The sequence below is a fragment of the Chlorocebus sabaeus genome, chromosome 1, assembly GCF_047675955.1.
Source record: "Chlorocebus sabaeus isolate Y175 chromosome 1, mChlSab1.0.hap1, whole genome shotgun sequence".
NCBI classification, from domain to species: Eukaryota; Metazoa; Chordata; class Mammalia; order Primates; family Cercopithecidae; genus Chlorocebus; species Chlorocebus sabaeus.
Genome location: NC_132904.1, coordinates 81,725,419 through 81,747,073, shown reverse-complemented (window position 1 = coordinate 81,747,073; position 21,655 = coordinate 81,725,419). Strand labels below are relative to the sequence as shown.

General features: G+C 34.2%; 1 protein-coding gene across 7 annotated transcripts in view; it reads left to right on the top strand.

The window, feature by feature from the left end:
* DLG2 (discs large MAGUK scaffold protein 2) overlaps positions 1–21,655 on the top strand; it is a 2,222,296-nt gene that overhangs the window by 536,948 nt on the left and 1,663,693 nt on the right. The window contains exon 1 of one of the 7 annotated variants that reach the window (XM_073019934.1): positions 8,815–9,330. The exons of the other annotated variants lie outside the window; for them this stretch is intronic. Within the exon in view, the coding sequence (XP_072876035.1) occupies positions 9,301–9,330 (30 nt within the window). The 5' untranslated portion in view covers positions 8,815–9,300. Of the gene's footprint in view, positions 1–8,814; positions 9,331–21,655 lie in introns of those variants that run through there. 7 annotated transcript variants of the gene reach the window in all.

Below are 21,655 nucleotides of genomic sequence, written 5' to 3'. Positions count from 1 at the left end.
ACAATCTGAAAAAGAAAGCAAGAAAAAAAAATCCCATTTACAATAACTACAAATAAAGTAATATACATAGGAATAAATTTTAATCACAGAAGTAAATGATCTCTTCAATGAAAATTATAAAAGAAATTGAAGAGGGCACAAAAAATGGAAAGATATTCTGTGTTAATGGATTGGAGAAATCAGTATTGTTAAAGTGTTCATACTGCTCAAAGCAATCTACACGTTAGTGAAATCCCTATCAAAATACCAATGACATTCTTCACGGAAATAGAGTAATCCTAAAATTTGTATGGAACCACTATAGACTCAGAAGAGCCAAAGCCATCATGGGCAAAAGGAACAAAGCTGGAGGAATTATATTACCTGAACTTTAAGTTATACTACAGAGCTATTGTAACCAAACCAGTGTAGTACTGGCATAAAAACAGACACATAGATCAATGGAACAGAACAGAGAACCCGGAAATAAATCCACACATCTGCCATAAACTCAATTTTGACAAAGGCGTCAAGAACATATATTGGGAAAAGGGCAGTCTGTTTAATAAATTGTGCCAGTAAAACTGGACATCCGTGTGCAGAAAAATGAAACTACAACCCTGTATCTCACCATATACAAAAATAAATTAAAAAGAGATTAAAGATTGAAATATAAGACCTGAAACTATGAAACTACTAAAAGAAAACACTGAGGAAACTCTCTAGGACACTGGTATGGGCAAAAATTTCTTGAGTAATACCTCAAAAGTGCAGGCAACCAAAGCATAAATAGAAAAATGACATTACATCTAGCTAAAAAGCTCTCCATAGCAAAGGAAATAATCAACAAATGAGGAAACAAAATACAGAATGGGGGAAAATATTTTCATCTGACAATAGATTAATAACCCTAATATATAGGGAGCTCAAACAACTCAATTGGAGAAAAAATCTGATTTTAAAATGGACAAAAGATCTGAACAGAGATTTCTCAAAAGAAGACGTGTAAATAGTCAATAGATATATGAAAAATACTCAATATTATTAATCATCAAGGAATGCAAATCAAAGCAAGAGTAGGATATCATCTCACCCCAGTTAAAATGGCTTTTATCTAAAAGACAGGAAATAATGAGTTCTGGTGAGGATGTGGAGAAAGGGGAACCCTCATATACTGTTTGTGGAAGTATAAATTAGTGTATCTACTATGGAGAGGAGTATGGAGGTTCCTCAGAAAATTAAAAATAGAAACTGCCATATGATTGAGCAATCCCATTGCTAGGTATTTATCCAAAAGAAAAGAAATCAGTGTGTTGAAGAGATACCTACACTCCTGTATTTATTATTTATTCACATTAGCCAAGATTTGGAATCATTGTGTCCATCATCTGATTATTGGGTAAAGAAAATGTGGTATACATTGGAATATTATTTAGCCACAAAAAAGAATGAAATCCTGTCATTTGCAAGAACATGGATGGAACTTGAGGTCATTATGTTAAGCGAAAGAAACCTGGCACAGAAAGACAAATTTCACATGTTCTCTCTCATATGTGGCCAAACATTAAAATAGTTGAACTCATGGAGAGAAAGAGTATAATGATGGCTCTCTGAGGCTGGAAAGGGAAGTGGTGATGGAGGGGAAAACTGGGGATGGTTAATTTTCATAATATAGTTAGATGGAATGAATAAGATCTAGTATTTGATAACACAACAGGGTGACTATAGTCAACAATAATTATTGTATATATCAAAAAACTAAGAATGGAATTGGAATGTGTCTAATAAAAAAATAGAAGTTCCTGAGGTGATGGATATCCTAGTTACCCTGATGTGATCATTAAACATTTTATGCTTGTACCAGAACATCACATGTACCCTATAAACATATATAACTATCATGTACTCATAATAATTTTTTTTAAAGATAGAAAGGTTACAAATGCATATTTTCTACAAAAATTATTCTGTGTATAACTTTATTTTGGGAGTGTCACATAAATTGTTTTATACTTCTAAAAAAAAGTCGAAAGATGACAAATATTGGTGATGATGTGGAGAAATGGGAACTCTGTACACTACTGATGGGAATGCAGATTGGTACAGCCATTATAGAAAACAGTATGGAGGTCCCTAGAGAAATTGAAGATAGAACACCATATGACCCAGCAATTCCTCTTCTGGGCATATACACAAAGGAAATGAAAGCACAATCTTGTAAAGATATTTGCACTACTATGATCTTCGCAGTGTTATTTGCAATAGCCAAGATGGGGAAATAAGTGTTTGTCAGTGGGTGAATGGATAAAGAAACTGTGGTACACATATAACATGGAATAATATTCAGCTTTAAAAAGGAATGAGATCTTTCCATTTGCCATTACATGGATGAGCCTGGGAGGACATTATGCTAAATGAAATGAGCCAGACACAGAAAGGAAAATATTGCATAATCTCACATATATGTGGAATCTATCTATCTATCTATCTATCTATCTATCTATCTATCTATCTGTGTGTGTATACATACATACTTACCATATACAAAATAAAGTTTAAAAAATGCACAGAATAAAACAATGGTTACCAAATTGGGAGGAATGAGGGAGATGTGGATTAGAGGAAACAAACTAGCAGATATGTACTATGAAGAAGTCTAAAGAGCTAATGTACACCATGAGGACTATAGGTAATAACATTGTATTATATATGGGATTCATGCTAAATGAGTAGATTTTAGCTGTTCTTGACACAAAAACAAAAAATAGGTAACTATATGAGAAGTGATAAGTATGTTAATTTGTTTCCCTATAATAACCTTTTTACTATATATATATATGTATCTTACATGATGTCATATACCTTAATTATTCCCAATACAATTTATTTCAAAATAAATTAATTTTAATCCAAAAACTATTGTTTATGTGTATGTTTGTAAATACTATTGTTAGTGTAAATCAGACCCTTAGAAACTACACTATATTAAAGATCTTGCATTGCAAATTTAATGTTCGACTGCTGATTCTAGCCATACATTTTTTAAAGAGTTTTCATATGATGCATTTCATTCATTCATTCACTCATTAAAAAATCTCTATTTAGCATCTGTTACATTCTAAACACTGGTGATGTAGCCATGGACAAAACATCTAAGGTTCCTGCTCTCACTGATAAACTTCAGATAGGGGAGATAGTAAGAGATGAATAGAGAAGATAATTTTAGATTATGATAATCATATGGAGGAAATAAACTGGGATGATGTAATGGAGAATGATGGAAGATATTCTAATTAGGGGAAATCAGTCTGGGAAGGTCTTGCTGAGGTGGTAACATCTGAGCAGAGACTTGAATGATGAGAAGGAGCCAGCCATGTGCAAATCCAGGGAAAGACAGTTTCTGGCAAAAGGAACAACAAATTCAAGGCCTTGAGGAAGAATTAGAGTGAAACACCTTATTTGAGGAACAGGTAACAGGCCAGTGTGCTTGGGGTATGTATTAGTTCGTTTTCACGCTGCTGATAGACATACCCAAGACTGGAAAGAACAAGAAATTTAATTGGACTTACAGTTCCACCTGGCTGAGGAGGCCTTAGAATCATGGCAGGAGGCAAAAGACACTTCTTACATGGTGGCAGCATGAGAAAATGAGGAAGAAACAAAAGCATAAACCCCAGATAAACCCATCAGATCTTGTGAGACTGATTCCATAACACAAGAATAGCATGGGAAAGACTGGCACCCATGATTCAATTACTTCCCCTGGGTCCCTCCCACAGTATGTGGGAATTCTGGGAGATACAATTCACGTTGAGATTTGGGTGGGGACACAACCAAACCATATCAGGGTATAAGAAGGTGGAGTATGGGAATGGCATTTAGCAATACTGCTGAGGTTATTTATATTGATTTGAAAGCAAAATTTTATTTTTGACCATATAGCTTTTTAGATTTGTGGCTTGCACACAACTATTTGGATTTCTGGAATCCACTCAACTCACAGCATTGTATAATAGAAAAAATTGAACCTCATTAGAAATGTAGTTAATGTTCAGCAAAGTTTATGTAGACTTTGATTTGTTAGGGAAACAATTTTTATTGAATGTTTACATCATTTATAGCCTACCATTTATATAAAATTTCAAAGGTTGTTTAGATTTTGATGATGATGATAACTGCGAGAACTACATGGCTATCATTTAACTATGTTCCGACTCACATGAGAAAAATTGACGTAAAATGTAGGTCCATACAATTGAATATCATGATTAAAAAATGGGTTAAAAGTAAAAGTTAATTCATTTCATTAGCAATTATTGGTTCACTCAAAATTTTGCTTGTTTAGTTTTTATACTTTTTTGTAAGAATACACATTTAACTTGAACAGAATACATGGACTCCCGCTTTTCATGAATTATTTTCAGGATCCAATACTGTCCTGATTTTTTTAATGATAGAAACTCTCTGAAAAATTCAGTCTTTTTTTCAGTTGATCCTAATTTCTTACTTATCTCTGGAGAGTTTGGAAATGAGGGCAGGCATTTTGCCATGACCTGCCTGCAGTCTATTTATTTTACTAAGCTAACAAGCTTTGCAGATGTCATTTGTGTGCCTGCTGTTCTGGGTATATGGGGAACAGATAGACAGGGATAGGAGGCCAGGTGGGTGGATTTCTTGTTATTTCCTTTGGACCTAATCTTTCTAATGTGGAGTCCATTCCTTCTGGGGTTCTTCCCAAGGCCCTTATAAGCTATGGAAGGTGTCTGGTAGTAGCCCAGAGGTGAACCTATCCTTTTAGGAGGATTGTATGTTCTTTATAATTCGTCTGCATGGAGTCCAGGCTACCTTTGGCTAAGGAGAAGGCCTTTTGAATCTGTTTGTGCCACACACTCAGGCTGGACCCAGAGGGACAGAAATGGTTTCAGGATTTGCAGTGTAATGAGACGGAAAGAACATAGACCACCCTGTGGATCGGAGTCACGTAGGTTCTGTATCACTTACGGAGGTCATAGAAACTCAGGCAGCTTCAGTTTCCTTAACTATAAAGTAGGGATTATAATTGTTTCCTAAAGGGTGTTATGACCATGAGATAATAGTTACAAAGTATTTATCTCAGTACTTCAGATAATAGCCACTTGATAAATTACTGTTATTATTAATATGCTTATATTTATTACTGTTTTTCTAACACAATAGCAAGCACCTAGTTTCAGTAGCATCCTGTAGTTGTAACACTTCAGCTAGAAACTGCCCTTCTCCATTATAGATAAGACTGTTCTAAACCATACCGTCGTACATCAGACTGGATTTGCCAATGAAAATATTTTTATTTGCAAATACCTTCAGCTACATGCACCAATGTATTTATTTTTAAATTTTTATATATGCACATAAGCATATATGCATACATTATAGTTACTCTGTAATATGAATATATGGTTCTCATGAGTAAAGGGATCATAGGTTTAAATAGATTTTAAAAAACTATCAAAAATAAATAGCTTAACTAGAGCTGTGATTTTTCATTCCACTAATATTTATTTTGTACCTCTTAAGTGTCAGTACCATATTAGGTGCCAGATATATACATTAAATCTGCCCTCAAGGGGCTTAGATTCTAGAATAGACACAGACTGGATTTCACTTTTAGAGATATTTTTCCCTGTTGGAAACAAACAAGATAAAAGTAATAATGTATTTAAGTGGTTAAGGTACAGGTTTAGTGCAAGCAATTTACAAGAGTAGTTTTATGATATCAAACTTTCAATGATAGGTTTTACTAAGAATCAATATATTTCTAGTTTGATATCATTAACCTCAAGGAATATCAAGTAAAGCAGCTTGCAGGCTGAGGCTTTTTATCTTGCCAAACTCTTCTTGTGAAAAATCACAGGCCCAATTGAGCACTATGTCTGTAAAAAAAAAATACTTCATATCAATACCTTGTTAATTATAAAAAGAACATAATGTTTCCCTTGAGGCAAAGGAGTGAATTATCCTCTATCATCTTTATATCTGGGGAAAATCAATCGAAGATAAGGTGTACACAAAGTGGAAATCCCAAATGGGTCTACACTTTAAAATATTATGTACTTACTTATATCTAAACATACATACATTATCCAGTTAATCACTTGAGGTGAATACAAACAAATGAATATATAATATACATATTGTACATGCCTTTACAGCATATTTGTACTCAAAATTAAATGAGCAGTGCTCTTTTTTCTCAAATAAAAATTGCATATTCAGTTTGTAAAATGCTTGCTGTAAAATGGTTGCTCTTGAAGTACTTTCATTGGATGTGTTTATTAAACTGATTGTATAAAGGTATAACATATTGCTGATTCATTTGTTTTTCAAATACAATAGAGTGCATGTAATTCTCTTTTCTCCTAACTTCTAGTTAACTCCTATGGTTCTTTCTCAACTTAGCTCAAGGCTCCTCTCCAGAAAGCTTTCCCTCACTGCTCCATTCTGGGTTAAATGCCTCTATTTTGTTGACGTTAAACATCCCCAAATGCTTTCTGTACAGTACTATAGTTTTTAATTCTCTTGTGGGCAGGGATTTTGCTAGCTTTTCCTCACCTTGTGTTTCCACATAAGTAGATTGTCAAGTATATTTGTTGAATGAATGAGACACTAGTCTAGACAATGGAAATAAAGAGTTAAAACTATCTTTAAGGAGTGCACTTTAGAGGGTGATACAGACATTAATCAAATAATCACATAATGAACGCTCAACAAACATGTGTCAGATGAATGACTTAGGGAGTGCCTAAGGTATTCTAGGACCTATGCTAGACAAGCTGTCTTTTATTTCTGCAAGTCTCTATAGTTTGCAAAGTGCTTTCCTCTGTGATCCGCCAGCATTAGAAGATTAATCAGGCTCCCTCTGCTAATTTTTCTCTATCCTAGTTTCCTTCGCTCTGCGATGGAATTAAGTTCTGAAAGTATCATCTTTCAGGATACCTTGTGAAAATACTCATCTTACTCTGCTATCCTATTTATTTACTTCCTCTGTCTAACCCCTGATTGTCTCCATTCTTATTGTATCTATGACTAACAAAGACCTGGAGTTGGAATTAATGGACATGGTCTTTAATGTTGCCATTGAAAGTTACTAGGCTTTTGGGAAGTGATTTAAACTTCCCAAGCCTGTGAGACTGTTATGAGTTCTTTGTCAACTTTAAGGTGCTATAGGGACACAAAGCCTAATTATTTTGAACATGAATATGGCAATAAGTCTCCATTACCTATTAGATGTTAGTTGTGTCAGGGAAATACGCTAGTACCTGGGAATGCTCAAAGATATAAGGTTTTACACACCCTGAGATAAGCTTAGGAAGTATTAAGTTAAAATAATTATTGTGATGATGTAACAAATGAGGGTGAATAGACAAAGTGATGTTTCTTTGACCTTTTCAAATTACCGAACCATAAGACAGAGGTACCTAATGGAATGGACCAGAGCATGGATTTTATTCGTGGTGTTTAACTTGAAACTTATTTGAAGTTTATTACACCAGTAGGATGGCAGTTCAGAGGAAATTATGTTTTTTAACTACAAATTTTTTTTGAACCACTTTTGAAGGTTTTTATATCAAATTGAACTTTAGGGGCTTTTCTTTTCTTTTTTTTTTTTTTCTCAGAACATTGATTTGCTATGAACTTAAAATCTTTATGAACAGTGCTCTCATTTGAGTAAAATAATGACATGTCAGTTTCTGAGACATTCATTCATTTAGCAATCAGAAGGTTATCGGGATATTGAAGTTAGAACCACAATAATTCATGAAAGGTAGAAGAGTCTTACGTATTATTTATTTCCAAATTGTTTATCATAGAAAGTATACCTTTTTATGAAAAAAGAGAGGGTAGTTGTTAGTAATGTGGTGGAAAATGGTCCTGCCAGTATCTTGAGGAGGTAAACTGTGTGGGTCCCTAGACATTTATTTTTGGTATTTCAATGGTCCAGTTGACTCTGTGTTTTCTTCCTAGTGAAAGCGAATCGTTGATTTTCCATTTTTATTTGTCAGGCAGTACTTTCCATTCTGTCATTCACTCTCTCTTTCTCCCTCATTCTCCCTTCCCACCCGCTCTCTCCTTTCTGAGCTCCTGTGTCGTTCTGTTTTTCTGTTTCAGTCTGTGACTGCCTGTGTGTCTAAGATGATGGGGGAAAAAAGTATATTATTATCCAGAGTGATGCTTGTCAAGCACCTCAAAGGCAGTCTATATAGTTGCAGCTTTACTAGAAGAAAGGGAGGGATTTGGGGGAGGGGAGAGTGCTAATCCCTTGGCTGTTAAAATGCTGCAAAAGGAAACACAAAGCTCTGCCCACGTAATAAGTGCCTGCAGACAGCAAGTGAGGAGGGAAAAGTTTGGGAAAGAACTCATTTTTTCACTCAGAATGTGGAACTTTTGTAAACACTTTAGAACCTCCTCTCACCCCAATTTCGTAACATGCTTATTCGTTTAAATGTTCAGGTTGTTTGTGTATTCGCATATATCATGGACCACACACATAGGTAAACACAAAAAAGGAAATGTAACCCTTTTCTAAGTTAAACCTCCAAATCCACAGTTTCTCTGTGTCACTGTCTTGATTTTCCTTATCCAGCTGTTAGTCATTTGTAAGAAGCTGCCCTTGTAATTGCAAGTGAGTTGAGATGTGATGTATGCAGCACCACATGCACCTTAGCTTTTCAGTCATATCTTTCGAGTCATTTAGACTCCCGGCAATCATGCTCGTAATAAATAGCATTTTATTTTCCAAAGCCGCTATTCTGGCACTGGAACGACAGCCATTTGGTAGATGGGACGGGTAGTTTTTTGTGTTACTCAGTGTTGTTAGTAAGAAAGGAAGGCAACAAAGTGGGGACTTTGGCAAAGGAAATCTTATGAGTATACTGAAGCAGCGGATCAGAATTCAGAAACAAGAGCAAGAGCTGAAATGTGATTCTCTGGTGCTTGGTGTTACACTCATCGCCACGATAGAACTGTGCGGGGCACTCACAGGAGCCTTGTTCCGATCAAGGAATCCGCTAAAAGACCATGCAGCCGCGGAGCCCAGCAAGCCACCGGGAAGTTTTGCCGGAGCTGATTTCTAGGGGATTTTCTGGTGCCTAGGAGAATCCTGCTTGCCTTGAGCTGTATGGAGGAGGGCTCGAGTTTCCCATGAGGGGCCCCCTTGGAAAAGCCGTCTGTACAGAATCCAAGCTCTGCTTCTTTCTGTGTGCAATTTCCAAAAGGCTTTTCTCACCTTTGCTGATTTGCTGGCGTGATTTCCATGTACTGAGTCCTGTGTAGGGATCCAGGATGGATTGCCTGTGCATTGTCACCACAAAGGTAGGATAGGAAACAGGGCTGTTGTTGTGTGCAGCATTTTTCTATTATTATTCTGGTCCCGTAATTAAACAGTTCTAGTAGGTGCTGCCAGTTCATGAGATAAAATGATTAGTATAATTTACTTTGCTGGGTATTTTGTTCCCTGAGGGTCTGGGGGGTCCTGTCTTTATGTGATTTTTAACTTCTTAAAGTGATATTGCATGTTTGTGCAAATGGAAGGAGAATTTGCCTGTTTTTTTTTTTTTTTTTTTTTTTTTTTGGCAGGATTTGCTTTTGCATCTATTTATAGCTCATAATAGAAATATCTATAGTAGTAGTGTAGCACATACACATCAGTTTAACTTAACATATCAAGGCAGTCTTTCTGAGTGAGGTAATTAGCTTTTCATTTAAAAACCATGTCTTCTGTGTTTAAAGAAGCCAATCAGCTTTACTGTGACTTGACATATTGCTTCTGATTGGAGAATTCTGATATTCTGCATTTTAGTGATTTATTTTAAAGGAAAAAAATCTCAAGGCCCTGAGTTAAAACAAACACAATATTTAATATTTAGCTAATTCTCTCTATTTTAATTAGAAACAAATGAAATATTTGCATTATTGGAAATATAAATAAAAGTGGGCATGAAATAAAATCAATAGGCAATCATTTTATGGATTTGTTTTACAGAAAATAGCGAAACATTTCAAAAGCATTTTATTTTATTCTGTCTTCAGTTCTAAATAATGTATTTAAAATTTGTAATCACTGATTATTTGAATAGATATTCCTAATATTTTTGGGAAAAAACTAATTATAAGACATTTATTCATTAGTTCCCTTTTCATTTTGCATGTAAGCATACCATGAGTTAATTTGAACGATATCTTTTTGTATCTCACATTGACTAGATGACCATTAAACATAACAAAATTAATAGCGTAGTACATGAGAGTTAACTAAGTGAGTGTAGATTTCCCTTTGTGATCTCCTTTTACCACGGAAGAAAATATTATTTAATTTCAAAGCCACAAACCAAGTTCCCCATGGCATGACTTTAAATATTTTACTTGTACAAATTAAGTCCCAGAAAATTTTAATGGATATCTTCCCATATGGCCCAGTATCACATGGCAGCTTCAGTTGGTATTAGTGGATTTAAAGCCTAAAACTTCTAGTTGGGTTAGTTGACTAGGCCTCTAAATTAGATGAATACCTTATTTTACTTTTAAAATTGCCAAACATCTCATTCAATATTCCAGTTAAATTGGTAAAAGTAAATCAACTAAAATAAATTTTAAAAAATCTTAAGTAGGAAATGGTATGTCCTTATGTAATCTACTAAAGGAAATATCCTCTTAATTATGTTACTCTTCCTGAGGCATTACCCTTGGTGTTACTTTTCTTGAGAGAATACTGCCAAATCTGATCTACATGTGTTTTATAATTATTTATTCCCAAATTATAATGTTAGATACTGTGAAACAAAATTAGTATTTTAAAAATAAGTTATCAAAAGTTATTGATGAGAACCCAAACTGGAAGTCTACTATGTTATACAAATTAAATCAATCCTGAAATCAAGTGCATTCAATTTGGAAAACATTATCTAATAAAAATGTCAGATGCCTTATATTTCCTTATAAAAATATTATTGACTACAGATACATAGGTGATACATATTATTTTGCTTTAAGTGCTTAATAAGAGATAATTGTCATTACTCCAGTATTGTGATTTATCATTATAAATTATATGAATCAACAAAACACAGACCTACATGAAATGTTATTTTCTTAGTTATATCCATGAACATTTCCAGAATGACATATATAACATCTTTAAAGAACAAACATACAGCAAAGTTACATTGTGATATTTAAATGGTAAATAATGCATGATTGCTTCAAAAGCTGGACATAGGTGAGGAGACCTCTTAGAGGACTTCACACTACAAATCTTATCTATTTAATCTACCACTGTTGATACTTTACTGTTTTTTCCCCAAGCAGCCATGTACTTGGGATGCCCTTGCTCTACTTTCTTGGGACTGTTTGACAAGAAACTTGCCAACAATTTGGAAATTTTAATTATATCTTAGTTTAATGCTCATCTCTTTCTCCCCCAGCAATAAGTTCACTTTCCAGTAGCTCTGGCTAAGGTGCTGTCTTCAATTATTGCTTTACAGAAGCTTTGTGTGAGACTGGAACTGTTAATTATCATGATACGTCCTAAGCTCCATTTCATTCACAGCACATTTCAATACCACAGCTAACCACACCTTTGTCAAGTTTTCAGTTGCAGAAAAACAGAATTACTTCCATTGGTAATAGCATTTTTGTTCCTCCTTCCGTTTCCTTGGCATGAAAGTCCCTCACTGTCCCCTTGGCTCCCCCAAACCTCTGTGACCTCTGAGTTCTTCCATTTTCCCCTATTGCACACACTATAGAGATAAATTCCTCATTATGTCTTTGTTCCACATTCTTAAAAATGATTGTAAGAAGATTAATGAGCAGAGGGATGCTGATAAATCTAGAAAATATAATTGTATAATGGTACTATAAAAGAATCTATTAGACATATGGTAGAATAAGTTTTTAGAATTATACTTTAAGTTCTGGGATACATGTGCAGAATGTACAGGTTTGTTACATAGGTATGATGTGCCATGGTGGTTTGCTGCACCCATCAACCCATCATCTACATTAGGTATTTCTCCTAATGCTATCTCTCCTCTTGCTCCCACCCCCCAAAAGGCCCTAGTGTGTGATGCTCCCCTCCCTGTGCCCATATGTTCTCATTGTTCAACTCCCACTTGTGAATGATAACACGTGGTGTTTGGTTTTCTGTTCCTGTGTTAGTTTGCTGAGAATGATGGTTTCCAGCTTCATCCATGTCCCTGCAAAGGACATGAATTCATTCTTTTTTATGGCTGCATAGTATTCCATGGTGTATATGTGCCACATTTTCTTTATCCATTTGATCATTGATGGTCATTTGGGTTGGTTCTAAGTCTTTGCTATTGTGAATAGTGCTGCAATAAACATATGTGTACATATGTCTTATAGTAAAATGATTTATAATTGTTTGGGTATATACCCAGTAATGGGATTGCTGGGTCAAATGGTATTTCTAGTTCTAGATCCTTGAGCAGTTGCCACACTGTCTTCCACAATCGTTGAATTAACACTTCCACCAACAGTGTAAAAGCATTCCTATTTCTCCACATCCTCTCCAGCACTTGTTGTTTCCTGACTTTTCAGTGATTGCTGGTCATTAGAGAAATGCAAATCAAAACCACAATAACTAGCATCTCATGCCAGTTAGAATGGCGATGGAGAATCATTTTTATTTTTTTCTGCATATAAAAGGAAGGAAATGATTGGGGATTTTGTGTAAACCCTCTGATAAAATAATCTTACCCTAGATCTTACCCCATTTAACTCTGATTGTTTAAAGTCTTAAGAGCTCCAGTGTAGTGAGATTGATTTGCAGAATGTCTCAGATTTGGAGTAAGATATTATAGGCTAGGACATCATCAGAGTATTCACAAATACAGAGTTTCTGTCACATAGATCCCAAGGTCTTGTCAAATGTTCAGGCAACCCACTTTCAGAAGATTGAGTCATCTCTTTTTTTCAAATGTTTCTGTCCAGTTTCAATTTTAACTCTTTTGTCACAGATATCACTTCTGAGAAAGAGAAGGAACGTGTTTTAGTGTGAAGAACAGGACACTAGAGCGAGACTTGGATTTAAATTGTTGTTCTGACATGTATTAGCTTTTAAGATGTGGATAAATTGTTTTATTTCTTCAAACATTGATTTCTTCATCTTCGAAAAGGATGTATTACCTATGTTTAAGTGATGTTGAGGTGGAGTATGTAAAGTACTTAGCACAATTCCTGGCATGTGGAAAAATGTGTATGTAGTTTAATTTATTCAGCAACTCACAAGTTATACCTTTAATGAATACCCCTCAGTGTGATCATTGAGGTAAATGAAGTCGTCTCAATAACACTGGCTAAACACAATCTAATAACTAATGTAACACATTTTGTATAATGGAATTCCCTACATATGTTTTGAGTAATTGAAAGATAATCATCCCAATAAATTTTGCAACTAAAATGTAAGGAAAATAGTATTAGGCAGAGCCATGAGTTTACGTGATTGGGCAATAGGACAATAGTTCTGGATCACAGGCAGAATATTCTAATTTAATGAAATGCAAGGAGTCAATATAATTTTTCTTCTACTGCATAGGAATTCTCAAGTATCATATGTAATAGCATAAAGGATTTGATATAAGAACAGAAAAAAGTGTGCAACTGTGAAAAGTAAATCTGTACTTTCTGACCATGGGCACCCAAAGGCATTTGGCCACCACTGTCCTTTTCTTTAAAATGAGTATATTTTATTGCATCTCTGAGGTATTTCCTTTTCTATTTTGAATCTAACATTATTTTATATTTTCTCTGAAGATAAAATTGTTTAGGTTAACTAAGTATCTTAAATAGTAGTAGTGGGTGAATCACACATTGGCATAATTTCAGATATCCATTAACCATACTTATACATTTGAAAAAGTTTAAAAAATAATCTACAAATAAAACTGCAATATGTTAAGTTACTGTTATAATTTGTTAATAAAGGCATAAAGGCATGATGGCACTATTCATTTTTATTGTGTATAACAGGTTAATGTACATAATAAAATTCGCATAGTAGAGTGAAAAGTGGACCTGGCAGCACAAAAGAAGCTTTTCTTGATGTTGTTAATACTACAACCATTTTGTAAATATGATTTCACTCTTTGTCAACCCCCTATCTTTAATAAAAATTAAAAATTACTCAGAATTACTAAAAGGAAATAAAAGTTGTTGCCAGGCATTAAAAATATTTTTATCAATGCTAGTAAATATCATATTTTTATTATGACTTTAATTTTTAGAGGTGGCATTTTGTCCTTTTGTAAGTGGGTTCTTAACAGAAATATTTGCAAATAAGGTATTTGGACAAGCTAAAATCATTTTTATTTTCCACCAGAGCTTCATGTAGAGAAAATGAAACAAATCACCAAGGCAACAAATGGTTTTCCTGAGTGGTCTTGTGTTCATAGACAAAGATATTTATTCATGCTGATATACAGTGCTCCCATGGTAGAAGCATCACATTTATTCATTCATTTTATTAATCTAACAAGTATATATTGAATGCTTACTATGCACTTGACATATTGAAAGGTGTGGGGATACAATAAGCAATCTGTTCTCATGGAACCTTTAGTCTAATGGGGAAAACAACCAATTACAGAAATAACAGTGATGTCTGGTAAGAAATGAATATAGAGTGCTATGGAAATGAGGATAGGGATACCTAAAGAACCTGATTAGCTTTGTTGCAGGGTATGCAGGGATACATATCAGGGGAGGCTTTCCTGAGGAAGTGAAACTTAAGCTGATTTGCAGAATGGAAGCCACAATGGGGTTGGGAGAATGTTTTAGGCAAAGCTCTGGCAAGTGTGTGGGGAGAGAGAGAGAGAGTGGATGGGGGGCAGGGAGAGAGAATGAATCGCACATTTCAAGAATGGAAGGACAATATGGCTGGGATGTAAGGTGTCCAATATGAGTAACAAGATGCAGAGAATGCAGAGATAGATCAGCACCCAGTCACAAATATCATGAAGTTGAGATATTTGTTATCTTAAAGGAAATAGGATATTCCATCCATCGTTAAAACTGCTTCCAAATCCCAGTTTGCCCAGACTTCTTTCCCATTTCATCCCCCTGATTTGAGCTCTCTCCTATTTTCTACCAAACCTGTGTTGCCCATCCTTATACCTGTACGGTAAAATAATGGCTTCCCCTTTTACTAGCTGGATGACCTTCTCAGCACTGCAGTTTTCTCATCCACAAAAGGGTACCTATCTCACAGCATTGTTTTGAGAATTCGGTGAGATAAGAACTATAAAATGCTTAGGATATTACCTTGTAGGGAGTAGGTACTCTGTTCTCTGTTAGGGTCTATAGCTTCCTTATCTTCCTATCTTTTTTTCTGGTGCACTTCTCGTATTTGTCCTGCCAATGACACGGGTTCTAATTCTTGTCATTCCAACCAAATGTCTGCAAGGTGGCATGTCTACCTGACAGAGATTGGAACATGGAGCTTGATGTATCAGAAAAAAAATCTATGGAGTGGCAAAGAGGAGCATAAATGCAGTTAATAGTAGGGAAAATTTAACATAACCTGACCTTTTTGTGTAGAAAGAGAAGAGATTCTATGACTGTCTTAATAACTTGAGATTAACCATTTAATAGTGTCAGACATGAAATATTAATGCCATTAATATAATAGCTTAACTTTCTTTTATTAAGTATTCCATCCAGCTGCAAGAGGATCAGTCTAATACAGAAACCCAACAGCCTTACTCTCAGCAACCTATTGAAAGATGAGTAGTTGTACAAATTCTTACCAATGTATGCAATTCTCTTTTGACTTAGAACCTAAATTTCTCTCATGTCTTATCTTCTTTCTTTATACCTTGTATTTTACACTCCAAGAATGTTGAAAATACGTGGATGAGACCATGTTTTAAACCTGTGTTACGTGTTACCTTCCCTATCTTTCATTAAACTAAAGGACACATTGGCCTTGCTGGCTTCCCTCTGTTCTTTGAAAGTGTCAACCATGTTTTGGTTTTGGGGACTTCCATTTACTATTTTTCTTTCTAGATGACATCCACCCATCTAAATTCTTATGTTCCCGATGTCACCTTACATGTCACTACCTTTTCTAAAAGATTATGTATTCTTGGTGTATACTCTGATTTTATGCCATATTCCACACATAGCAACTCATAGTGTATACTGATTTGTGTGATTATTTTGTGTTTCTTTTGACTAGACAGAAGCTCCATAAGGAAAGGAACTATGTTCCTTTTTCGTGTGTGTGTGTGTGTGTGTGTGTGTGTGTGTGGGTGTGTGTAATGTCTGGGACATAGAAGGTACTTGAATTTAATAAAAACACACTTAGTCTTTAGACCAACCTGGTGATCCTTCATATCTTAAAGATAAGGTACATTCACAGAAATAATAAGTTTTATAGTGGGAATTCCAACTCAAGTCTTTGTGACTCTAATATCCATGTTCCCATTCACTATTATTCTCTCCTGATTGAATCACAACAAAGTTATTATTTAGTTAAAATATACTCTTGATACAATACTTTGCATTTCATTCCTTCTCAACCTAAATATCTAATTAAATAAAAACAGTGCACTCATATAGGGCTTAATTTTAAAATTACAATTAGTTGTAGATTTGAAGTTTTTTCAGACATGTATCATAGCCTGTAAAACAAAACTTTTAGAAATAAAATAAAATTTTATTATATGAATCATACCAATCATCTGTTAACACATCTGTAGTAAATGGTTTTCCTTCCAAACATGATTGCCAGGATGTTACTTCATAACATTAGCCCTTTTTGATTCTGTGTGTAAAAACAACACAATGCTATGAAGAGCTGTGAGACTGAGAGAATTGTCCTTTATAAGATATTTACATAAATCTTATGTTCTGAGACAAATGTGGATCTGCAGAGGAAACAACTGGAAATAAAATTTTATAACTTAAATAACATTTAAATATTTACTATGCTCAAAACTAAAAAAAAAAAAGTAAGTCTTTCATGAGGTACCTAAAATAACTATCACTTCCTTTTAGTATTTATCCATTATTTAATCTGAATGTTGGGAAGATAAGATTTTCTTAAAGCAGATTACCCATGATTATAACTACCTGAGGGACCTGTATTGTTGCATGTATGTATGTTTCACCAAAGGCAATCTGAGAATATGCGTTGGATCAAGATTCAGAAAATACAGACTTGGGTTTTCCATTTATTATACTAGTAATCTTAGTAAACTCAATTTATCCTCCCTGACCCTTATTTTTCTCAAGCCTGAAATGGAGTTATAATACTGGCTTATCAGTAGTTCCTGAATAGAATTATTGTGTGGAATCAAATTAGTTTACATGTTTGAAAAGTACAAAGTAATCCATACATGGAAAGGATGAGAGAAATTATTGAAAATAAGATATCCTAGCATAAACTGGGATCTTTCATTACCATTAGCATCACCGTATGGTGGAGAAAAATGAGAGCTGTGTCTGTATATGTGTTAGAAGTAATTTTATGTGACACAGCTCACATAAATACTTAAGCAAATTTAAGTTAAAAGAAAATCTAAGAGGATCACCTTTGTGAAGATCTTGGCAAAGAATATCCCAGACAAGGGGATTATCTAGTGCCAGTATACACATAGGGTTTAGTGTAGCAACTATGTATACACATAGCCAATAAATAGCAGGTGCGGGTGTTTCTGTTCCCTCTCCTCTTTCTCTCTCATTTCCTCATTTCTGGGAGTCTGACATTTAAGGATAAATTTCAGTAATTCAATTAGCTAGTTACCACTCTAGTAGCAAATTTCTATTTGTGTAGTCATGGTGATGGGAATTTCCTCTGGCTTCAGTGAATAATGCTTTGCAGGTTTATAGGCTCTTATTGGTGAGGGATAGATACCAAATGTTTTAGCTTCTTCTTCCATTTGTGTGTTCAAAGTTAGTACCAGATTCAAAATCCTATGAAAATAACCTGTGCCCGTCTTATCTCTGTTTTAATATGCTTACCCACACATGTCACTTTCTTTGTATCTAAGTAATTCAGTTCTCGAGCTAACCTTTTGGAGATGACAGGTTTTGTGAGAAATGGGTTTGAGAGTAAATGAATGAATTCTTGGAATTTGGAATTCTGTTTATCATTAAGTAAACTTAAGTCAAAAGTTCCAGGAAAATGTTTACTCTCTGGAGTCATCCAAGCATAAACAGTTCTCCTACTCTGCTCTGTGCTCAATTTCTTTGTATGCCACTATCCTAATTGTCATGGTTAGAAAAGTAATAGTTAACCTTGATTTATTCCTAAATCTCCCACAGCCCCAATCCTTATTTATTCTATTCCTTATAATCTGTCTTTTATTTACAATTTCTACTACTGTGGTCTTTTTCAGAGTCTCATTAATCTTACCTGAATTTCTACAATAAAATCCCCATTAGTCTTGCTACCTTTCCTCTCTCCACTCCTATATATTTTCCACACCATTAACTTGAACCTTCCTTTAAAAAATATACATACGTGTGTGTGTATAAATATGCATGTGTATATATATACACATATATATGTATGTGTGTATGTGTGCATATATTAATATGTATACACATAATTTGCAAGTATATCACAACTCTACAACTCTCATTATAATCCTTCAGGGATTCCCTGTCCCCTACTGCTCCCTTATTCAAAATTTTGTTTGTTCACCAAATGCAATGGCATCCCCTAGAAAACTGCTAGAAATGCAGGATCTTAGTCCCCATGCTAAACTACTGAATCAGAATCTGCATTTTCATAAGATCCCTAATTGATTTGTCTCCTTAGTCTATTTTGCACATTAAGGTTTGAGAAGCACTGCTCTTCAGGATAAAGTCTGCATTGTTTCCCCTGGAACACAGGGCCCTCAATGTGGTATCCCTTGCCTAACTGCCTATCTCAGATCCCACTACCCTTCATGCGTTAGTCAACTATAATCAATAACCTTTGATTTCCCCAAATAATCTGAATTTCATCCTCCTGTTTCTTCATTGTGCCTGTTTTTTTCTTATGCCTGGAATAGCACTCAGTTTCCTAGTTTGATACTTCTGTAATACATTTCTTAACCTTTAAGATTCAGCTAAATGCAGATTTCTCTTTAAGTACTTTCCTTGATATTGTCCTACTAGACTGAGCCCAGCAGGCTCCATGTTCTCCATATATTGTCTGCATCTTTGTTATATCCTTTTTCTGGTTATATAGTTAGCTTTTACATGTGCCTATTTCTTGCTAGAATGTGAATTCCTTGAGGACAGGGGAAGTTCTTAGTTGTATTTATAGCTGATCACTTACCATGGTACTGGCAGATGTACCACAAGTGTTGATTAATTCTTTCATTTAACAGATATTTGATAGCTATTTCACTGTTCAATACATGAATGAGTGGGTGAAATTCTTCTTCCTCTAATTTACACACACACACACATGCTCACGTATTACACATACAACACACACTTATGTAGATATACATGTACTTCTGTGTGTATATATAGACTTGTGCACATATACACAAATGTTTTTGCATATATACATATACACACATATGTACATGTGTATATATAATGTGCACTTCACAATAAATAGTTGTGAAAGAAATCTTTGTATTCTGATGGAGAAACTATTCAGTTAAGAGACAGGCAATTGGTAAACTTACCTGTGAATATTTGGTGAGCCTGAAGTGATACTTGGAAGTGTCATTTTTGTATAAAAGAAATGGACTAATAGAGGTAAAATTTCTTATATACACCTAGAAAATGGCAATTGAATCACATCTATGATAAACCAAATTATCATGATCATAATTTAAATTTCTAAAATTGAAGCACAAAATACTTAAAAGATAATTGTACCTTTTTATTAAACAATAAGCTAGAGCAGTCAGATCAGGTTTTCAGTTTGATAAAAGAATGCCAACTCATGTTCACTTAATTTCTCAGTGATTTAATATAGCAGGATACTTTTGGGGGAAAATTATTTGACTTTATAATATGTACAGAACATATTTATCATAAATATACTATAAAAAATAACAGTATTAATGTAGGATATCTTACTATTAAAACAGTAAAGTGAGTTAGAAAGGTATGCAATAGAAAATTTTTAAATGACATTATTCTCCTAAATTATCAGGAGAAAACAATTGGAGAGATAATATAATTTTTTTAAGTGGAATACATTATGTTTTACTCAACTTTCAGGATACAAACTTGTCTAGGAAGAGGTTCACAGCAGTTCTGCTACTTTTATGTTGGTTTTCATTTCAGAGAACAAAGTGTATCAGTACCATTTAATGGCTTTATCCCAAGTAACCTACAAAAGGAACTTAAAAAACTATAATAGTTATTATTACTTGGAATTTGTCCAACTAGCCACAGGTGACACCAGCACTATGCGTACAGGAGCTGAATGGATGCTATGTTATTCTGCGGTTAAGATCTGAGTTAAAAGCTTTAGAGACTTTCAAATGTTCCCTTCAAATTGTTCTGAAACCCCTAGACAGAAATGACTTAGAATAATCTATTATACAACTTTACCAAGCAGCAATGTAGTCAGCAATAGAGTCTCCTCGAAGACCATTTAATTATGTTTCAAAAAAGAATATCCAGAAGTCAAATTTCAAGACATAAATCATACCATTTATTATCTACATCAGCAAGAATTTTGATTTTTGTATGAAAACACATTTCATAAAGTATTATTTTTTTTAGCTTACCTCTCCCATACTTCATGTTTTTACAATGAGAAATATAATCTTTCATGCTGTGTTTAAGATACCCTAAAATAAAATAAATTATTTGTTTTTAAATAGAGTTCTAAATAGGACATTATAAGGATAATTTCTTGATATTCTTAATGATAAAAATTTAAAAAAATTATTTGCTAAAGAAACCATAAATAAAAGTATACATTTTAAGCAAAATAAATTCTTCCTCCCTTTCTTTGTTTTGAGTCTCTTAGGATTTCTAGATATGGTGTTTTCTTGCAAGTCTCTTAAAATAAAACTGTCCTGAATTAATACACCCGTAATTTACTTAGCGATCTAAAGTTCTGTTTAAACTGAGAACATATCTAATTGCTAGTCCTTCCTGGCTATTGCTTGATGTTGGCCATGGCACTTGATCTACAAAAGCCTGCACATTTTTTCATTGATTAACATTTGTCCCAAAATACATATTCATAGGTGTCAGGAAGACAGGGCATATATGTAAGAAATATCCATTGACCCTTTTCTTTGTGTTAGGTTTTGCCAGAATTTTAAGTAACTGAGAAAATCCTCCAATAAGAGAAAGCTCTATACAATTAACTTGGTGGCATTCCTTGTGTACTTCTCAGAAAACACTATTCAATGTATATGCATTTTTTGAAATTCAGGAAAATCATAAGGGCAAATTGGTATGAATTGCATATTTAATAGGTTGTAATTATGTCTTATCAAAAGCTGAACTTTTAAGATTCTTTATTCTTTGGAAGTATGGTAATTGTTCCCTTTCCCATGTAGTTAATTATAAATTTCAGGAAGAATTAAGTGTGCTAAATCTCTTTACTTTTTTTTCTTTGTCTCTATGGTAGCAGAGAGAAGAGAAGTGAATTACTTTCAACTTGTTTCTGAATGGCATTTCTTTCTTCAAAGGTTTGACTTTA